Below are 21744 nucleotides of genomic sequence, written 5' to 3' on the forward strand. Positions count from 1 at the left end.
ATTTGCTTAAACCGGTGACATGAAAAGCTGTGTCTGAGGACTCGGAGCACTGTTTTAAAGGACGAACCTGAGGGTACCTGTTTTGTGTGCAGGCGGGAAGACCCGTTTGTTAGGGTACGTGCTATTTTTTAGTGTGACAAATTCAAACGTTATTTTCCAGGATCGATTGCGAGACACGAGACACCCAGTTATGACTTAACGCTTGGCTGACGCAAAGAAGGGAGGTAACCATTAACCTCTTTCAACCACTCGTGTCATGGAGTTTGTGTGCACAGTCCCATAGCCGGAAGTAAATAAGTTCAACTCGGGGAAAACCTACACGTACTCATTAATGGCGCAGTACCTTCGTAGCAGGTAATAATTGTCATAATTTTGCATAGTGATACTTACACGAGATTCATTATAGAATACTGAATAGGACTTCAGCAACCCACGCTTGCCGTAAATGGCGACTATTCTTGTCCTTAGAGGCAACTAACTGGATTGTCTGGTCCAGATTATTTATAGACCGCCGTCACATAGCTGGAATATTGCTGAGTGCGGCGTTAAACAAGAAACAAACATTGTCCATTTGGTAATACTGACGAACGTACTTACTTGAGGAGCAGGGGAATTGTAACCACTTCGGTGGTAACATCAGTGTAGATGTGACAGAGAGGGGTTAACAGTTTTTATATATCGTCAGCTGTAACAGGGAACGAAAACCAAGTGAGGCAGGAAGCAGGTGGGTTGTCTGTTGATTGTCTGTTTTGAAACTGACACTGGTATGGTGCTGACACATCTGGCTAAGATAATAATCTGGTCGAATCTGGCACTGGAAACATTGACCAGTCATCCGTGTCCAGCTAAGGGACGCAACTCTGCACAGCGAGCTACAGAGGCACGAGCCCTGCTCACTTGCCGTGGTCGAAAAGTTTGCAAGTTTGTTATTTTTGTGTTGTTATTTAAGAAATAAACGACCCGTGGTCGTTGTTTATCGTACAAAAAAAACACTGCTGCGTCCCTCGTGGTTTATTCTCCCTGCTGTGTTTTATCGTACGATAAACAACTCCCACTCGTCGCATATGTTTGAAATAAACCACGCTTCGTTCTTCTTTGCTCTTTGCGATTTATCGCGAAGCTGTCTTACATATCTTAATAGATGCATCATTGATATTTCATTGCCTTTCCTTTTAACCCCCAGGATGCCGAAGGTTTTTTTTCTGACGCACATTTTCCTAAGATCTGAAAAGTGAAGGTTGTGCGAGAATTGCGCTCACTCGGCACTGGATTTACCTCCGGCTATAAAATAACGCAGAGGTGGAGAATATTAAATTTCCTATTAAATTTAACTGAAAATACTAAATCGGTTTGAAAAAAGACACTGCTAAGTGTTGTCCGAGAATATATTCTGCTTTAAAAAACATCAAATTTCGCCGCTTTTTATCGTACATAGATAAAAGTACTGTGCGACGATTTTTTTAATTTAGCAGTTTTACAGAAACTGTGAGTGAACAAAATACTACCTTATCTCTGAACGACATAAATATATATCAAATGGATTTATATCCTTATGTATAACGTAATACATTCAATACCAAAAATAGCCTGTCGTAAATGGCGAAAACTGATTTTCCTCTATGACGTCAAAAGACGACAGAGAGGTTACACACGTACAAAGACAAGGGGGCATAACTCTGCTATACTTCGCACAAGTGACAACATTCTGTGTTCTGTTATTTGTTATATTTAACATTGAAACCAAGAGAAATCGTCAGAAATTCCGATAAATACCGTTGTCGTTGAGTGTGATTTTGCGTCAGTCAAAACTTTGACTATTTTTGTTGAATTTATCAATTCATTCCAATGTTTCGATTTTTAATTCCCTAATTCTTCCTAGGATTCTCTTCCCATGCATATTCTGAAAATGTTGAGTCAATGTATGAAACGAACAAAGGGACATCTCAAAATAGGAGAAAATGCTACACTGTGTAAAATATGAATTTTGCTTTGTTTACATTTCAAACAAGTGCAGTTTTCAGAGCACATCGTTCGTTTTCACACCTAATTTATTTTGCTTGATTTCATTTTGACACTTTGTATTGGTGACAAAGACCATTTGTCATTTGATTCTAAAATGTATGAGGAATTCACGGATGTATTTACCGCAGCTGAGTTTGACGGAATGTTACAGGCGTCTCATAACCGTATGCGGAAACGTGATTTTGTAAACACTATCTAATATCGCAGAAAGTTCACTTCGGCGTTCGTGTTTGCATATTTTCCTCAAAGTTCTAAACGATTCTAGGGTTATCGGCGACGTTTTGGAATGATCATTGATGATTTCATAAAAGACAGATATCCGTGATCACTAATATTCTATTTTTGAAATTCATTTCTCCGAGTAAATATCCGAACTTTAGATTTCAAAACATGCTGTTAATAACGCCATGAGTGGTGATTTAGTAATGTGTAAAAATAGCGACATATACGATGTACCAAATTTCCAGAGGTCATTTTCAGTAATGTTGCTTGGCCTAAAATGCCAGTGGATGATATCACAGATCAGGGAATTTCCTACTTTATTCAAAGTGTATTTGTGTGCGTGATGTATTTTGAATGTTATTTGACATCAAAGTGAGGGTTAAACTGGAGGGACATATATGTCCCTCTGGCATCCAGGGGGTTAACTGTGGACATGTAATATTGATATATGGTTGGGGCAGGGGTGGGCTGTGTGGGTGTAGGGTTTGAGGGTTGTAGGTGTTATAGTAAAAAATTAATTGTCTCCGATTTTTTTTGAAAAAAAACTGCTTTTGTAGCTGTAGCTATAACATATCTCATCTCGAAACCAAATTATGTAATTCAAAGGTTTTTTTATTGCATGATTCATATTTTGTATCCTTGAATCGCAAATGAAATGTTTAGACATCATTCGAGGGCAAAATTCTATTAGAAAAGCTTGAAAATAATGAAAATTTGTGTGTTGACTGATAAAAAGGGCAACTTTGGCGAATTTTCCGCAATTCTGCGGTGAGTCATATATTTTCAGCAAATCTTTTCACGATGGCGGAATTCGCCTGGGACTGCGTAACACTCTACATAAGAAAGGTATCCATGGTGTGGTTGTTTCATCCGTTCTCATATTCATTGTATTCTGTAGGAAATACCTCTGACAGGAACGTACAGTTCACAAAGAACAAGAAATCAAAATGGCAGACGATCCCCACAGTGCTTCTGAAACTGGTACGTGTTCGTTAATGCATAAGCGGAACCAGTGGGGCGTCCAGCGGCGCCCCTCCCAAACTTTTGAAAAACAAATGTAGTATGTTTTAGGCAGTATAATTATCTGAGAGAGGACTTTGATATTTCGGACCCCTCCCTTTTACAAGTGAGTGTGTATGGTTTTACGCAGCTTTTAGCACCAGCAATATCACACATTGTACCCATGTCGGGAATCGAACCCGGGTCTCTGGCGTGGCGTGCGAACGCTTTAACTACTAGGCTACCCGACCGCCCCTCCCTTTTACAAATGCTGGACCTGCCCTTGTAGTGTATAATACATAAAATGCAACACATTATTCAGTTGTTCGTCCATTCACCGTTCGATCCTTGTTCGTGCGTTTGTGGACTGCCTCCGGGGTCTAGCGGATAGAGCGTCCGCCCGAAGAGTGGAAGGTCGGTGGTTCGATCCCCGGTCGCGTCATACCTAAAGACGTTAAAAGATCCGGGGTAGAATTTGTCTTCAGCAACCCATGCTTGCCGTTAAAGGCAACTATGCTTGTCGTAAAAGGCGACTAACGGGGTAGGGTGGTCAGGTTCGCTGACTTGGTTGATGCATGTCAGCAATCCCATTTGCGTGGATCGATGCTCATGATGTCAATCACTGGATTGTCTGGTCCAGACTCGATTATTTACAGACCGCCGTCATATAAGTGCAAAAATCTTGAACATGATGTTAAACCCCATTTCATCCCATCCTATCCATTCGTTTGTTTGTTTGTTTGTTTGTTCTTTTCTTTTTGTTTGTATTTTCAGATCTTGTATATGTGCGTTCAGTGCAGTCTCCCACCGACCAACAGCAGTTTTTCTTCCCATCAGAGATGCCCCACATCATCAGTGTTGGAGGAAACGTGAATGTTGGGGTGGGGAATATACTTGGTAATTCAACTTTACTCCATACTGGCTTATAACTGAATTTGGGGGCTTAAAGTTAAACATATTATAAACTAAAAAGGAATAAATTCACATGCCACTGAATTGCGAGTATTAGCCTCAGTTCCAATGTCATCACCAAAGGTATCTATTACCTGAGACAAAAGAAAATAATATATTTTATGGTCTCTGTAATTACTGAAAGATTATTCCCTTCAAAGGTGGCACTAGTGAGTTTGAAAATGTTTGGAAAAAAACAACAATTATGATTCAGACTGTTGAAAAAAAGAAATTGTCCACCAAAAATACATTGTTGCAATGCATGTTTACAACAATTAAAATTTTAAATATCTGTGTTCTCCAATTATCAAGACCTGGGTTCGATTCACCCCATGGGTACAATGTGGGAAGCCCAGTTCTGGTGATCCCCGTCGTGATATTGTTGGAATATTGCTAAAAGGGGCGTAAAGTCTCACTCACTCACTCACTCACTAACTCAAGCCCGCCGATTTGGTTGATGCATGTCATCGTATCTCATTTGCGTGGATCCATGCTCATGATGTTGTCGTAACTGCTTTCGGGCGTCCAGTGCGACCCTAATACAGTTACTCAATGTATTGCCGTTCCTGGTCCTTGTGGTCAATTACGCCCTGGCATTGCCACTCGCCTTGTCCGCCGCGGCTCGGCTCCGTCAAGGAGTGATTGGTCTAACGACACTTACTCCATGTTGTCTCTATCAGCATTCACACACGCATTATAAAGAAACGCAACACCAGCTTGATTCTCACATAGTTTTACTTACTCTCAGCCCATCTATCAATAGAGGACAGGATCAGACTGGCCAGACTCGTCACTAGCTTAGGGAAACTTAGAACGATCGGGATTCGACTCGATCGATTGCAAACCGCACTCTCCTCTCCTTATGTTGAAGGTATCATTTTATAGTGATCGAGCCTGGCCTGTCCTTGTCACATGTCACAATACCTCATTTTGATTCGTTAAAAGTTAGATCTGACCATGAACTCATGTGTGTCGTAATCGGAAAAATACAGAAGCCGACGTGCCATATTGCACGTCTCTCTATTGATTTTGTGACACGCACCCGGAAGCTCCAAATGAAATATACCTTGAAACTCTCTATTTGTTTCATTAACTAATGGACGATAGCCAGGAACCAATCCAATGATAATTATAAAATGTCCAGAATACACTTGTGATAAATGTGAAATGTCTTTTATCTATTGATTCCTTTCAAACTAAAAGTTTTGTCACAAACTATATCTAATGCAACTCCTCATTGCAGCTATAATGGTTTTATTTGTTATCATTTTCTAATGTTTTTGAGATGCATTTTTAACCTTATAACAATGTCAATCACTGGATTGTCTGGTCCAGACATGATTATTTACAGACCGCCGTCATATAGATGGAATATAGCTGAGTGTGGCGTCAAACAAACAAACACACACACACACACACACTCACACTCACACTCACACTCACTCACTCACTCACTCGTCTGTTACAGCTCGGTCCCGGAGTCAGATTGATCAAGCTATTAGGTATATGGTAAGAACCAAGGCCTATCTCAAGTTGATTGAGAACCTACACAAGGGACACTCATGGACTATCATAACAGGGTGTCCAGGAGAAGGCAAAACTATCCTAGCTTATTTCATTATGAACTATTTTCAAGAGAAAGACTACGACGCTATCGTCATCAAAACACCAGAACAATATTATAGCTTTAACGAATTTGGATCCAAGACAGTGTTGATGCTGAATGATATTTTTGGAGTTTTAGCCCTTGATGTGAGTTCTGTGGAAAACTGGCTGTTTGTCCTCGATGATATTGACAAAAGAATCGAAAGTAATAGAAGTTCACAGGAGGATAATCGGTTTCACGTTGTCATAACGGGAAGAAACTATGTATTCAAAGCTGCGATTCCACATCTTGGGAAGTTTTCATATCAGTTCCAAGAAAAAGACGTCACAGTAGACATTTCGGAACATTTCCCCTTGAGTGATGTAGAGAAGAAAGCCATTTTGAGATGCCATTTGATCAGACGATCCATTCAACTTAACAACGAAGAGACAATGGTAGAAAGAATTTGCCAAATGCCCACTGTGCATGGATTTCCTCACTGCTGTCGTCTGTTTGTGGACATCAAAGGTGCCCACAGCGACCCAATCAAGTTTTTCTCAAATCCACTTGTGTTTCTCAACTTCACCACACAGAAACTAATCCAAGATGAAAACACCAGGAAATTGTTTTATGTTCTTCTGCACAATGGCGGCTTAGTGTCAAAAACATCATTGAAAGAAAGAAAGCTTGTGGAGGCTGCAGATGCATTAGTTGATAGCTACCTTGTTGATCGCAATAATACATTGCAGATCAGTCATCCGTCTATACACTGGAGCATAGTCTATGTCATGGGATGCAGGGATACACAGTTTCTCATCAAGGAGTGTCCTCTCACCTTTGTGAATAAATTCGTCACCATTTGTACCAACCAACCATCAGATGAACAGGACTCCCCACAATTCATCCCTAAAATAGAAATACAGGGTGACCAGGTAGACCTGTTGCTTGACAGATTTGTTAAAGAAACAGAGGCAAATAATGTTTGGATGGTTCTCTCGCACCAAGTCTTTTCGTGTGACAAATTTGTTGCAGAGTATATCTCATGCTTGTCTCAGAAGCTAGGTTTACCGAAACTGATCTCGTGGATAGATAACAGAACAAGAAAGGCTTTTATATATCTGTCGACGAGCAGCAAGTCCTCCAAACTGTTAAAGTTCATTTCAAGCAAACATGAATTTACTCCTGATGACCTGAAGCATGCTTTTCTTGGGTGTTGTGAGTTTGGGTCGATTGAAGCATTCCACTTTCTCGCTGACCGATATCCGGAACTGAAGATGGACGCTATGGATGAGAACAGAAAAACAGCCTTGTCTCTTGCAGCAGGGAATGGACACAAGGCCATTGTTGAGCTGCTCCTTCATCATGTTGACATCCACACCAAGGATACTCTCGGTATGACAGCCTTACACTATGCCGCGGAAAAAGGTCAGATAGATGTGATTCGTGTCTTTGTTCAAAAAGGCGTCAAACTAAACGAAACAGACGAGACTGGCAGGACAGCCCTTCATCACGCTGCATGGGCTGGTCACGAAGATGTCGTCTGCTGCTTGGTACAGGATGGTGCAGACGTTAATGTGAGGGACGTGGATAAGGCCACAGCTTTGCACGATGCTTGTGACAGAGGATATGCACAGGTTGCTGCGCTTCTGATTGAGAAAGGAGCTTGCGTGGACATCCAAAACGATTGGGATGACACACCCTTGAACATTGCAGCTTCTCGTGGAAGTGTGAGTGTGGTGAGACGATTGCTTAACTACAGATGTGATGTCAGCCTCAAGAACAGTAAAGGTCGGACAGCAGAAGACATTGCCAGAAGGTTGGGATATGAGGAAGTCCTTGGGGCAATCCTCAGGTACAAATCAAGGCAGGATTGCAGAAGTCCCGACGAGAGTGGCAAAGGATAAATCCAAGTCCACAGGTCCATACGAGATGGACATGAGAACACTAGCATTTGTTTGGAATCCATCATTATTGTCGTCTTAGTCATTTGAACTGAAATATTGTTATGGTAATGTACATGGCAGTCTGCATATTTTCAGATTTTCATTAAAATCAGGGGGCGGTCGGGTAGCCTTGTGGTTAAAGCGTTCGCTCATCACGCCGAAGACCCGGGTTCGATTCCCGACATGGGTTCAATGTGTGAAGCCCAATTCTGGTGTCCCCCGCCGTGATATTGCTGGAATATTGCTAAAAGTGGCGTAAAACCATACTCACTCACTCACTCACTCACTCATTAAAATCAGATGTTAGTGCTTGCTACCACTTCACTTTACCACCAAGTGAGAACTAAGATATGACTTTATTGAGACTAAGGCATTAGTTACATCTTCATTGCAATTAGTGAATGGGTTTTTGTATGGCAAATATATATCAGGAATTAAAACTGCATTATACATAATTTAATGACCCGTGAAGATCGGGGGTACAATAGGTTTTCACCAACCCATGCTTGCCGTAAAAGGCGACTATGCTTGTCGTAAGAGGCGACTAATGGGATCAGGTGGTCAGGGTCGCTCACTTGGTTGATGCATGTCATCGATCCCAGTTGCGTGATCAATGCTCATGATATTAATCACTGGATTGTCTGGTCCAGACTGGATTATTTACAGACCGCCGTCATATAGCTGGAATATTGCTGAGTGTGGCGTTAAACAACAAACCAACCAACCAACATAATTTAATACATATTTTTATTCCTAATATATGATGATATTTATAAGGAAACACATGAAGGTCAAAATCTCTTTATCATATAATGCCATTCTTAAAACTGTTGGAAGTTCACCACATATTTTCATTCACTGAAGTAACTTTAGAAACAGTGTAGGAATACACAGGATGAGTGCACCGGCCCATTTATTATATAGTGCCATATGATTTCAGCCATATTGGTTTACATGACCACACCCACATCGGGAAACCTCTATCTTGCTTTTGGGGTAAGCCAATTGTTGTCTTGAGCAAATATGTGTTCCATGGATGTAGTCCGGTGGATGTAGAGAGCTCACAAAAAGTAGTTCCCTGCTTGGGAACTTCATTTGCATGTTTATTGTATAGGTTCATAATATCACTGTCATTTGATAGAGAACACTGCACTTCACAGGCCAGTAAAGTAGCTAATGGTGTAGAATTAATGTTTCCTGTTTGTCAGTTAGTAGCTGCTCACCTGAACTGAAGGCTTTACTCTGTGTGTGTGCGTGTGTAGCAGGGCGTGGAGTCATCCCACAGATGACATCCTTACCTTGTCAGCTTGCTGACGGGGTTAACCTCTTTGGTCATGTGGACAAGGCGTCCGACCTCGGATCAGAAGGTCTGTGGTTCAAATTCCATCACGGGACTCGGAAATTTTATGGCCGCTGCACGTACGTGAGTGTGTGTGTGTGTGTGTGTGTGTGTGTGTGTGTGTGTGTGTGTGTGTGTGTGTGTGTGTGTGTGTGTGTGTGTGGTCTGTGGTGTGTGTCTGTGTGTGGAAGTATATTATGTGTGTGTGTGTGTGTGTGGTCTGTGTGGTGTGTGCCTGTGCTGTGTGGTCTGTGTGTGTCCGACCTCGGATCAGAAGGTCTCTGGTTCAAATCCAATCACGGGACTCGGAAATTTTATGGCCGCTACAAATTTGGCGCCCAACGTGGGGCCTTTGGCTGTCACTCTGGACACAAGATTCATCAACTTCATCGTGTTCTGGGGGTAATCCTTCTTCATCATCTTGAATTCAGGATGTTTCTTCCATATGGCGACTTGTTGAAGCTATGTTTGTAGCGGTGAGCTATAACTTTGACAATAATTTAATCTTGTGATCTGCAAACGTCATTGACACACACCTATAGTTACGACGTTGAACTTTTCGTCTGCATCGATGTTTATACCGATGTGCTTCCTCAGATTCATGGAAGTGTGACTTTCATTTTAACTGTGATATACATGTATTTGACGTTTTGTTCACAAATGAACTTTTGATCAGTGAACAGTGACCATTGAGTGAATTTTGTGCACATTCTGAACCATATTTTTATCAGAATGTCATTTGTTGACGGATGTTTACTTGTATATACATGTATGTTTGATATGTTCATCAACATTACTTGAACATTTTGAAAGTTCCTATTTTGTCACCTTTGTGATCATTAGTCTTTCCACTCAGGAAGCATTTTGACAATTTTTCGAAAAAAAATCTTTATTTCTGTTTAAATTACCACCAAAGACAATTAATAGATCTTAATTGTGCACCCCCCTTTTCAAAAAAGCTGTATCCGCCTATTCTGTGTATCAACAATCCACTTGTTACCATTCCAAGGTACCATTGCTGAATACTCCCTTAATTAAATTCTTATTTACATCATCCTATATCTCTCCAGAATTTTGATAAATTCTATTTATACTCAGCTTTAACTGTGATCAGCTACTTGTAATGTATTATAATTTTCATCCTCATTTAATGAATTTTATTAAAGAAATTTGCAGTTTACTGGTTTAAGTTAAGCCATTTAATTTGTAAATTCACTTGGATACCTTTTGGCAAAGTAAGTACCCTAAAATAGTTATTTCCTATTTCTTACTTTAAATTTCTCACTCTTCTTTCCTGTCTGAAATATTTTTTCACTGTTGGGAAATTCCTTATCTGCTCCACTAACATTTGCCATAGCATGTCTTGTCCTGGTGCCATCATGTTCATTCACTTCATTCATACCATTTCATCATCTTACTTCATCATTCAATCAAAACAAATTCATTACATCTGTGTTGTTGATTACTTCTAGTTAGCAACTTAAGGATATTGCTTCATACTTAGTTCTTCCTAAATACATATTCCTGCTTGCAACATTGTTTATCTTACACATCTGCTTGGTAACCAGGGTAACCAGATGGTGGTAGCTTAGTCACGTACATTTTTCTTGTTACAACAAGTGGTCAGTTGTGCTTACACCCACATGTTCAGATGTTGTTGGATCTTAACTTGTGAGATTCTTGTCGCCTTTTAGGAGGTACTTCAGTTTTGATGGTTGTCATTTAGTTCATATTCCTCTCATTTCAAACATCCTTGCACTTTAGTTTGTATCACCATGGCTGAATCTAATGTAAGTGGGAATCCGGAGGTCGATGTGGTACTTAGCTGCCTTCAGCATCTGCATCCTTCGGTCCGCACTGGTGTGCTAAATAGACTAGCAGATGATATTGCAAATCAGCTGCAGCATCCCAATACGACATGTCGTGTTACTGGTACTGGTGCACCAGGTCTTGGGTTGTCCAATACTTATACTATTCCACCTACAATATATACCAGTCCTAGGGTGGCATTACCTGCTCACTCCCCTAGGCCAGTACCTCATCTGCTTAGTCATATGCCACCATCAAGGTCACCTATGCCCACTGGTTCTGAGAATCTGTTTCAGATTTCTCTGACGACAGTGAATCTTAGCCCTATGATCATGGGTCAATTTACAACTTTGTTGAGCCTAGGGCAACTTCTACACCTTACCTGAATAGTTACCTATCACAACCTTCACACACACCGCATGAGTCTTGGCCTAGCCGCACTATTCCAACACCATATCCAGGCCATAATTCAACTACCTTTTATAGCCATAGTGTAGGTGCTGCTCCTAGACTTGTCACACCCTTTCAGTCTACTTATATGCCCCTCATCAATTCTCCCAGTCCACAGTTGTCATCATTTTCTGGGGATGGGACTAAGGGTGAGGTCAAGTATAAGCAATGACATTTAGAGATTGTTGGGTGTCGTAGGGAGAATGCATTCTCGGACACTTCAATTCTAAATGCCATGCGGAGGTCCGCCAAGGGTTCAGCTGCTGACCTACTTAGTGGGCTTTCAGAAACTGTTGCCCTTGACACTGCTATTGAGCAGTTGGACTTAGTGTTTGGCAGTGTGATGCCTGGCAAGACGCTTATTGAGCGTTTTTACACTGCCCGCCAGGAAAAGAATGAGTCTGTCGCTGCGTGATGTTGTAGCCTCTGGGATTTGATCTCAAAGATAGCGGCATCTGGCACTTTACCACACAATGCTGTGCCTAGCTTGCTTCGAAGCCGGTTTTGGATGGCTCTCACTCGTGATGACCTGAAGCAAGCGACGCGCCATGACTTTGATTCAGGCATGGACTATAACAAGCTGCTGCTTGCTGTTTGAGGAGGAGTTAGCCACCCCTGGGGATGCACAATCATGCCAACTAACTACCAGTACAACAAGCAATAGACAACTGGATGATGTGCTATCCCACCTAAAGGAGATTGATAAGAACTTGAGGTCTGTAGGGGATAGGGTTAACACCCTGGAGTATAAATCTCATAGGCCCTCAAATACAGCCCAGAATCAAGCCAATAAGGCCCAAACTCAGGCACAGACTCTACCCCCTAAGTCTCCCACTACAAATGTAGTTACACAAGGTAGCACACCACGTACACCATATGCTCCTCAATCACAGTTAGCCTCGAAAACTGAGGTACACTGTTATGATTGCGGGAAGATAGGGGTTAGGCAGCGTCACCCACAGTGCCCCGCTTTAAACTCCTACGAGTCAATGTTATGGGGTGAACATTGGACTCCGACATTAGCTCCAATTCTGGGTTGCCATCAAATTTGATTGGTCCCACAAATGTCACATCTGTGAGGGTAGAAGGCCACTTATGTAATGTTCTTGTAGACACAGGGTCCCAGGTTATCACTATGTCCGAGACATTTCACACAAATAACCTTCCTCAACATACACTCCATAGCATAGGTTCACTCTTGAAGTTAAAAGGAGCCGCGGAAGCTAAGCTACCCTACTTGGGGTATGTTGAAGCTGTAATCCTTGTCCCTAGTGACTTTTTAGGTCAGGAAGTTGAGGTTACTACACCACTTCATGGTGCTTTTACTATTGGGAACAAATGTCATGACTGCAGCTGAAAGCCTGCATGGTGCACCAATAACTGCCACCGCATCTCCTTGGAGTCAGGCTCAGCAATAGCTCATTAGGCGTCGGGAAGACCTTGACCTGACTGAGTGTGTGAGGACAACCAAGCCAATTATTATCCTGGCTTCATGTAATCAGATAATTGCAGGTATAAGCAGGGGTACACCACCTCAGATTGGCATGCAGTTTTGTGCTACAGCTGCCCCCACACTACCTGGTTCACTTAACCTTGTTAATGGGGTTGTGAATTTTATACCAGGACAGTCTACAAATAGGATTAAGGTTGAGGTTGCCAATCCATCTACCAAGTCTGTCATTATTCCAGCCAAGACAGTACTTTGTTGTTTAGAGCAAGTTGATGTCTTAGATGGTCTCTCCTCTACGGATGAGCTGTCTTTCACATCTGACACCGAGCCTAAAGACATTTCTAATTTAGAAACCCTGGGTTAGACCCATACTCCAGAGGAAATAGCCAAGCTTTGCGCTCTTCTTAGTGAGTTTGATGACATCTTCAGCAAGTCTGATATGGATATGGGCCACACAGACTTAGTCACTCACAGGATTGAGCTAACCGATGAACGTCCGACCATCTGAAGAACATGTTGGATGCTAAATTTATTCGTCCTTCTTCTAGTCCTTATGCCTCTCCCATGGTTCTTGTTCGCAAAAGGGACTCATCTTTACGTTTCTGTATAGACTATCGCCAATAGTCGTACAGTTCCAGACTCTTATGCTTTATCACGGATTGAGGAGACCCTTGATGCACTTCATGGCGCCAAATACTTTACTTGTCTTGACCTGAAGTCCGGCTATTGGCAGGTCGAAGTTGCTGAGGAACATATAGCCCATACTGTTTTTACGGTTGGTTCATTAGGATTTTACGAGTGTAACTCGATGCCTCCCGCAACTTTTCAACGTCTTATGAAGAGATGTATGGGTGACATCCATCTCCTACAGTGTCTCATTTACCTCGATGACATCATTGTGTACTCAAAGACCTTTGATGAGCATCTGGAGAGATTACGTGCAATCTTTCTTCGATTGCGCAAGAATGGCCTCAAACTGAAGCCCTCTAAGTACCAGTTCTTGCAGACCTCCGGGCCATGTAATCTCTGAGGAGCGTATCACGACAGACCCTGAGAAGATTGAGGCACTGGAGACCTGGCCAGTTTCACAAAATGTGGATGTCGTTCGTCGATTCCTTGGCTTCTCTGGATATTATCGTCGCTTTGTGCCAAATGTGCTCCTTTCCTTGGCTGGTCGTCTGTTTTCAGCTGTGTAGGTGAGGGCACCATTTCCCAAAAGGGGTGTGCACGTAGCAGGGTATTCTTCCTAGTGACATCAATATTCATACATTAGTCTGTCTTACAGACCCTGATACATTTATATCAACTACAGCCCATGCAAGTCTATAATGTTTGGCAAATCTAGATTACTGCAGTATCAGAAAATGAAGAGAATCACTGGGCTCCCTTTTTATTAGATTTTTATTAAGATAACTGAACAACTGTTTTTTTCGGTACGATATGTTCATTTCAGAGACTATATGTTAGTCTATTCATACATCATCATCATAATCATCTATATGGTCAATGTTTGTCTTGTCTACAGTTGAATGTCAGTATATAACTCTTTAAACAACTCAACACCCTTATTTTCTCTGGGAAACTCTCACCAGATCTTCCCCTTCAAGGGGCGGTCGGGTAGCCTGGTGGTTAAAGCGTTTGCTCGTCACGCCGAAGACCCGGGTTCGATTCCCGACATGGGTACAATGTGTGAAGCCCATTTCTGGTGTCCCCCGCCGTGATATTGCTGGAATATTGCTAAAAGCGGCGTAAAACCATACTCACTCACTCTTCCCCTTCAACCTTCTGTCCATCTTTAGACATGTTTTCACACCTGTAAGGTTTCCCTCAATCTATTTATATATTGCATTAAGCACTGCCTTTGATGCTTCATGCAATCTGTCTTCTAATTGGCCACCCTGGTCCTCTACAGGTAGCCTTCCATACCTGACTTCCTCCTCACTTCATGTGCTGCTGTTGAGGAGGAAGGATATTTTCTTTTCTTCAGGTGTGGAATGGCCTTTTTTCAATCTGTTTTCATCTGCTTCTGTCAGAGATTAATATCTATATTAGGGTGCTGAATTAAACTCAATAACATATATAATATCATATAAAGTAATATTGAATTAGTAAATGGAATATTAATATTATAAAACTAGTTTGTAAAATAATTAACCACATGGTCCATTTTGGCCCATGTGCTTTTCAAGTGTCCTATAGTCTGATAGTAGTAATTAAACATTAAAGTTAGTTTGATCATAGTTATAAAATGGCTTTTGTACTTTTATATTTACGATAAATAATACCTGTAAATTTGCAAATATATGACTTCATGTGGTGCTGTTGAGGAGGAAGGATATTTTCTTTTCTTCAGAAAGTTCTTCAACAGCAGCCACCCCCATTGTAATAAACATATTATCATCATCTGCTTGTGTCTATGTTTCCCAACGGCCCCAGCCAGATCATAACCACTACCCCGGCTACAAATTTGGTGCCCAACATGGGGCTGAGCACGTTCATATTACATTTGAGCAAAATAAGCCTCAGTACAATACTATGCGGCCCTGGATGTGCCTTCTGTTGACGAGGGAGTATGTAGCAGGGCGTGGAGTCATCCCACAGATGACATCCTTACCTTGTCAGTTTGCTGATGGGGTTAACCTCTTTGGTCATGTGGACAAGGCGTCCGACCTCGGATCAGAAGGTCCGTGGTTCAAATCCCATCATGGGACTCGGAAATTTTATGGCCGCTACACGTGCGTGAGGTGTGTGTGTGTGTGTCTGTGTGTGTGTCTGTGTGTGTAAGTCTGTGTGTGTCTGTGCATGTGTGTGTTTGTGTGGTGTGTGGTCTGTGTGTGTCTCTCTCTGTGTAAGTCTGTGTGGTCTGTGGTGTGTGTGTGTGTGTGTGTCTCTGTGTGTAAGTCTGTGTGTGTCTGTCTGTCAACATACCGATTTCCTGTTATTATAGATGCAGTACCAGTAATTAGTGCCTGTTGGGCAACTGAGACATTGAAACTTTGTAATTAGGGTGAATATTAACTGAGAGATTGAACGATAACAGTGGCAAATTGGAGACATAAAAGACTTTCAAGAATGAGCACACTGCTCAACACTAAGTGGTCTTGCTAAATTTAGGTGTGGGAGACAGGATGATAGGAGTGAATGAATGATGTTTATTCTCGTAAATCACGGCAGTGATACAGAGAAGTAATTGGACACAGGAATAAGATACAATGAAGAAAACATGTCAGTGGAACATTTCCATACATGATCTTATTTAACTTGCCAGTTTTAATAGAATTGACTTATAAGTAATGGACATCAAATGAGAGAATTTTACGGCAGAAGGATACATACAGTAGTATTGAGGCAAAAACTTGTTTCTAATTTCTGAGTGTTTTGGACATTCTAATAAAAAGTGCATTTCATCACATATAAAATTTTTACACAATGTACATTTTCTTTCCTCTCTCACAATATTATACCATCTTCCTGTTTCAATGGGTAATCTATGATTTGCTGTTCTAAAACGAGCAAGAGAGATGCGTAAGGTGATTGGTAGTTCTTGTAAATAGGGTTCTAGAGATGGTAACTCTTTAAACATGTTATAATAGTAACCTTTAGATGAATTTTCCTTTGATTCTCGACATCTTTGCAGAAAATTATCAATGAGAACATGTTTCACATTTTGTTTCAACCATGCGGCACTAATAGTTTGAGACAGCCAAATGTAATTAAAGCCTATATTTTGAAGAATGCATTTTACTTCTTTTAATAGTGGGAAATGGTAATCTGGATTTGCAATGGACATTTGGAACATAAGTTTATATACTATACTAGAAAGGCTAGTTTGTGATGATGTTAGCTTGCACCAATATGAAATCATTCTTATCTTAATGAAAATGCTGAGAGGATACCTCCCTAGTTCACCATATACCATGTAATCGGGTGTTGACTGTTTTAACTTGAGAATATATTTACAAAATTTAAGATGTACACGTTCAATGACAACAGTATTTTCAAAACCCCACACCTCAGATCCATATAACAATACTGGCTGAACAAGTTGATCAAATAATTTCAGTTGACAGTCAATAGGAATTTCTAATATTCTAATTTTACGAAATACAGCGTACATTGCTCTAGATGCCTGATCTGTCAGTCTCTTTAGTGCCTTACAGAATCTACCAGTGTTTGTAAATAAAATACCAAGGTAAACATATTCTTTAACAACATGAAGAAACAAGCCATTTAACATAAACTTGAAGACTCTATTTGTGGAGCGCTTGGCAAAAATAACAACTTTCGTTTTGTCAACATTGACTTTAAGTTTCCAGATAGTACAATATTCTTCAAATATAGTGAGACACTTTCTTAAATCTTCTGGGCTTTCGGCCATTAAAACGGTATCGTCGGCATACAAAATGAGAAAAAGTTTTATGTACAGTTCAAGTGAATCTATTAAAAGGTTATTTACATTATGCAGTCCTTCAAAGTCATTTTCAGATAAAAATTGTTCAACGTCATTAGGGTACAAAGCAAACAGGAAAGGTGACAAATTTTCACCTTGTCTTACACCAATTTGACATGGGAAGAAACCTGACACCTTGTTATTATGTGAAACACAAGATTTGATATTTTGATACATATTATATATGACATTAAAACATTTTCCTTTGATATTAGACTTTATCATTTTTGACCACAGACCACACCTCCATACTGTATCGAAAGCTTTGCTAAAATCGACGAAAACACAATACAACTTCCTATTAAGGTTTCTATAGATATCAATGAGAGCTTTAAGAATAAATATATTGTCAATTGTTGAGTATTTTTTTCTAAATCCTGCTTGCGCTTCGCTTATCAGATTAGTCTGAACTGAATAAGCTTGTAAACGATTATTCAATAGTGTAGTGAACAATTTACCTAAACAGCTTAGGATAGAAATACCTCTGTAATTGTCTGGGTCAGCTTGGTTTCCTTTGTTTTTGTAGATTGGTTTTATTTTGCCAACAAGCCAAGCTTCAGGTAAAACTCCAGTGTCAAAAACGAGGTTAAAAAGCCTATGTAAATCGGCATCATAACATGAATAGAGCTTTTAATGTACTCATTGTAAATACCATCCAACCCACAAGCCTTATTGTTCTTCAATGCACGGACAGCTGACATAATTTCTTCTTCTGTAATCCTACAATCTAAGATATCATCATGATTATCGTAATTTGTGTTATTGGCAAAAACATCATCATTATCATCAGAACTTTGATTAAGATCTTTAAAAAATTGGAAAAAATTGTCAATACTGATTTTTTTCTGCTGTTTTCTTTGGTTCAAATGATTTTAAAATTTCCCAAAAATTCTTAGGGTTACTATCCTTACATTCCCTCAGTTGTTGGACACATTTGTTTTGATATGTCTTAAATGCCTTCTTTAGGGTTTTACTATAAGCTCTACTAGCTGAAATGTACATAGCTTTGCTATTACTGTCTTTAGTCCTTCCATATATACGTTTACGCTTGTGGTAAAATCAACGTGATGATTTACATTTTTCATCAAACCAGGGTTTATGCTTGTGCTTATGTACAGAATGTCTAGAACTTTTTACAGTACCTAGAGTAGTTTCAGCCGCAGTAACCAGCGTCTGAGAGAGTTTATTTACAATTTGGTTAATGTCATTTCGCTCTATTTGGTCTTTACATGCATCTAATTCTGTACACTGATGGGTAATGGCAACCTTATCGATATTGCATAAAAATGTTTCACTTTCATCAGGAACCCATCTTTTTACAACTTTATGTACATGTACAACCTTGTCATCATCTATAACTGGAGATAGTTGTTGTGCTGTACAATCTAACGTTAACGATAAGCCACAGTGTACATCGGACGAGATCGGGTCAAACTCCTGTACAAATTGTTTGATAGGCATTACTGAGAAGTTGACGGATGACAAGATAGACACAATTTTTTTATGGATAACAACTTCTTTAATACTGTAAAAGGCAACGTTTCGGTATAGATCCTTATTGTGTCTATCTTGAAACTCCTGTACCTCAAAATCTATTAATAATGGGAATGTTTCTACTGATGCAATACAATAATCGACAACACTGGCATTTCTGCATGTCAGTTTACCAATACCCTTGTCTTTGCCTAATCTTCCATTCACAATATATACAGCCCGTTATTTTTACATAAATCCAGGAGTCTATACCCGTTACAGTTTGTTTCAGTATCCATTGATATTCTATCTAACTTTACACCGGTGTCAACTAGAAGTTGTACATTTGAAAACAATAATTCCTCGTCAATAATATCATTGTCACATAAATATTGGTCAAAAATGATAAAATCCGGAAGATTTTTAGTACGACAATTCATATCACCAACAATACACATGTACTGTGAGCAGTTTGACATACGAATGATATCATTTTCTAGTGTTGTAAATATTTCCGGTGAATGAAATCTACTTTGCTCTGGTGGTATATACACAGTTCCTAGGATAAGGTCATCGTTAACATGCAGGAAATCACTTGGTATCTTACACCATAAAACAATATCATGCATCTTTTCGATGACGCTGACCTTGTCAAATAGTGTCTCTTTGATGGCTACAATGATCCCGCCAGATACACGTGTGTTCAGTGCGTTAGTTCTGTTATTCATATGAACTGAGAATCCTGGGATTTTCACAGCATCTAAATCACACGTTTTAGTTTCAGTCAGACACAGTATATCGTATCTGGACACATCGTTCACAAAATCGGGGTTCAACAGCTTTGTCCTAATCCCACACACATTAAGAGCCAGTATCTTAAGTTTCTCGTGGGAAGTTACGTTTTCACTGTTAGGCGACTCACGGGTTTGCTGACCTCCGTTATTCTCCTACCGCGGCCTGTTTTCTCCCGTGTCCTCGGTCCTGGCCATCTTGTTGGGTTGTCTGTTGTCTGACCGACCGACGGCACTCGCGTATGATCTCCTGCTGGTGGGAGGGCCTCGTGGGGTGAGATCTATAAACGGGTCGTCTCCTGGGTACACACGTCTCCCGTCTATATACAGTCTGTCTACTGTGAGGTTAGACTTCAAACCACGCCTCCTTGCTTCCTTGAAAATGGGGAGTAGATCTCTTCGTCTCTGCACAATCTCTTGAGGAAACTGTTCACTAACACCGAATTGCGTTTCTCTCAGCTGTCTTGTGTTAGTCAGGATTTCCCACCGTTCGTCTGGATTTGCAAATTTTGCCACTATAGTACGTGGTCTGTTAGATAAGTGAGGGCCAATCCTATGTACACGTAAGAGGTGAATGTCTGTGTCACACTTCATTTCTTTCTTTAAGAAACCTTTAATTACCTCTTTAGGTTCTTCTCCAGGCATTTCCGGGATCCCGTGAAAGAGTAAATTATCTGTCATAGAGCGTGTTTTCAGGTCAATGACAGATTCTTTCAGTTCTCGCTGTTCCTGGTATATGGAGTCTATGTCATAAAACACGTCTTCTACATCTCTCGACAACCTGTCCCGATCATCGGTACTCTGTTCTGTAAGCTCCCGTACCTGTTGTTTCAGCTTTTTGTTTTCTGATGCAGTCTCTCTCACACAGGCTTCAAGCTTATCAACGCGAAGTGTTGTCTCTATCATTGTAATGTCGAGAGATGTCAGCTTATTGTCAATCATAGTTAATTTACTGTCAATGCTATCAACACACTGCATCCTCTGGTTTATGGAATGAACCATGGTAGTCAAGTGCCTCATTTGATCAAATAAGGTTTTAATCCATTCTGCGTTGTCAACACTGGCCTGTGGCCGGACAACATGGCCTGGCTGAAAATCCGTGTTGGCATTCTGATGTTGTGAATGATTTTGGACGAAATGCGCCTCCATCACTGCACATCAATAATAAGATTTTCACATATATTTATACAATGTCTGAATGTAGACTTACAGTTTGTACATGTCAATCTTGTTCGTGTCTCAATTTCTTGGTTAGCTATCAGGGCTATCAGAGCTCTCGAATAAACACGTCCTCACGCTACGAACCCAAGCTGTCTGTCCAAGGAGAATGTAACGGTGAAGGCTGGCCTTTGCACTAAGGCACTTTTGTCAGACACTTTCATGAATATTTGCCTGTTAGACCTTGTCACATGACTTCCTGTAGGTCGGGGGGGTGGGGGGGGGGGGGGGGGGGTGGGGGGGGGGGGGGGGGTGGGGGGGGGTTCCACATATAGATTAAAAGTCATGTGACTTTGGTTGGCAAGTGTTAGGCTGTCCTATGTGTCAAATAATAGCATTGAAAGTGAATTACATGTTGTTTGTGAACTGTCTGGTAATTGACAACTTGAGAAGAACTCTTTTTATAGAAGCTGAGAATGTGTGGGTCAATTGCTATCTCTTCTCAGATGCAGGAAAGTTCTGAGTACTTTTTAATCAAAATGAGTTTACCATCTGCCCAAACCTGTTTTAACATGTTTAGCATTCCCCTAAGGAGATGGTGTTTATACAAATGATATACTTTTCTGTATAATGCAATAGTGAGATATGTTTGTTTTTTTATCACCTAATTCCAAAAGAATGGCATGAACATAATTTAGTCATTTCTTTTTAAATGCTGTCTGTCATACATGTCCAAGGTGAGACCTATATAAAGTATCTGTCTGTCTGTTTGCCATACAACTTGAGCTGACCTAGTGGGTTTTGAACATGTATGAAACTTACCAGACTGCCAATAGTTTCAGATCCTAGTAATAATTTCATTGTCAGTCCCAATGAGTGAGTGAGTCAGTGAGTTGGGTTTAACGCCGCTTTTAACAGTATTCCAGTTATATCACGGCGTGTCAGCTTAATGTGTGAGGAAAGTCCGAAGTGATGCAGGTCTTAGATGTTTACCACTTCGGTGAAACCCACGATCATGGGTATGGTGCTGACAAACCTAGAAGCATAATCGGGGCGAACCGGGATTCGAACCCACAATCATAGGTTTCTGGCGTGCCCAAGG

General features: G+C 40.6%; 3 protein-coding genes across 4 annotated transcripts; 1 reads left to right on the forward strand and 2 right to left on the reverse strand.

Moving 5' to 3' along the window:
- Positions 1-264: 264 nt before the first annotated feature.
- LOC139462388 (uncharacterized) lies at positions 265-8836 on the forward strand. Of its 2 annotated transcripts, none has more exons than XM_071244068.1 (4): positions 265-354; positions 3143-3225; positions 4018-4140; positions 5663-8836. In XM_071244068.1, the coding sequence occupies exons 2-4, from the start codon at positions 3192-3194 to the stop codon at positions 7681-7683; spliced, it is 2178 nt and encodes a 725-aa protein (XP_071100169.1). In that variant the 5' UTR covers positions 265-354; positions 3143-3191; the 3' UTR covers positions 7684-8836. The 2 variants fall into 2 exon arrangements, with proteins under 2 accessions (XP_071100169.1, XP_071100170.1); XM_071244069.1 differs by lacking the exon at positions 265-354 and adding an exon at positions 698-724.
- A 7190-nt stretch (positions 8837-16026) lies between these two features.
- LOC139461960 (uncharacterized) lies at positions 16027-17007 on the reverse strand. Its single transcript, XM_071243448.1, has one exon. It carries the CDS (start codon positions 17005-17007, stop codon positions 16027-16029), a length of 981 nt encoding a protein of 326 aa, XP_071099549.1.
- Positions 17008-19640: 2633 nt separating this feature from the next.
- On the reverse strand, positions 19641-20534 carry LOC139461961 (uncharacterized). The gene has a single exon (XM_071243449.1). It carries the CDS (start codon positions 20502-20504, stop codon positions 19641-19643), a length of 864 nt encoding a protein of 287 aa, XP_071099550.1. The 5' UTR covers positions 20505-20534.
- Between the last annotated feature and the right edge of the window lie 1210 nt (positions 20535-21744).

This window comes from Haliotis cracherodii, unplaced genomic scaffold (genome assembly GCF_022045235.1).
Source record: "Haliotis cracherodii isolate W230 unplaced genomic scaffold, xgHalCrac1.p SCAF_15, whole genome shotgun sequence".
Lineage (NCBI taxonomy): Eukaryota > Metazoa > Mollusca > Gastropoda > Lepetellida > Haliotidae > Haliotis > Haliotis cracherodii.

Excerpts from the sequence above, each read along its gene's own strand:
- LOC139462388 (XM_071244068.1), top strand. The coding sequence starts at position 3,192 with ATGGCAGACGATCCCCACAGTGCTTCTGAAACTG. Across the intron at positions 3,226-4,017 it reads CCACAGTGCTTCTGAAACTG|ATCTTGTATATGTGCGTTCA; the intron begins GTACGTGTTCGT and ends TTGTATTTTCAG. Across the intron at positions 4,141-5,662 it reads TGGGGTGGGGAATATACTTG|CTCGGTCCCGGAGTCAGATT; the intron begins GTAATTCAACTT and ends CGTCTGTTACAG.
- LOC139461960 (XM_071243448.1), bottom strand. The coding sequence starts at position 17,007 with ATGTTAAATGGCTTGTTTCTTCATGTTGTTAAAGAATATGTTTACCTT.
- LOC139461961 (XM_071243449.1), bottom strand. The coding sequence starts at position 20,504 with ATGAGGCACTTGACTACCATGGTTCATTCCATAAACCAGAGGATGCAG.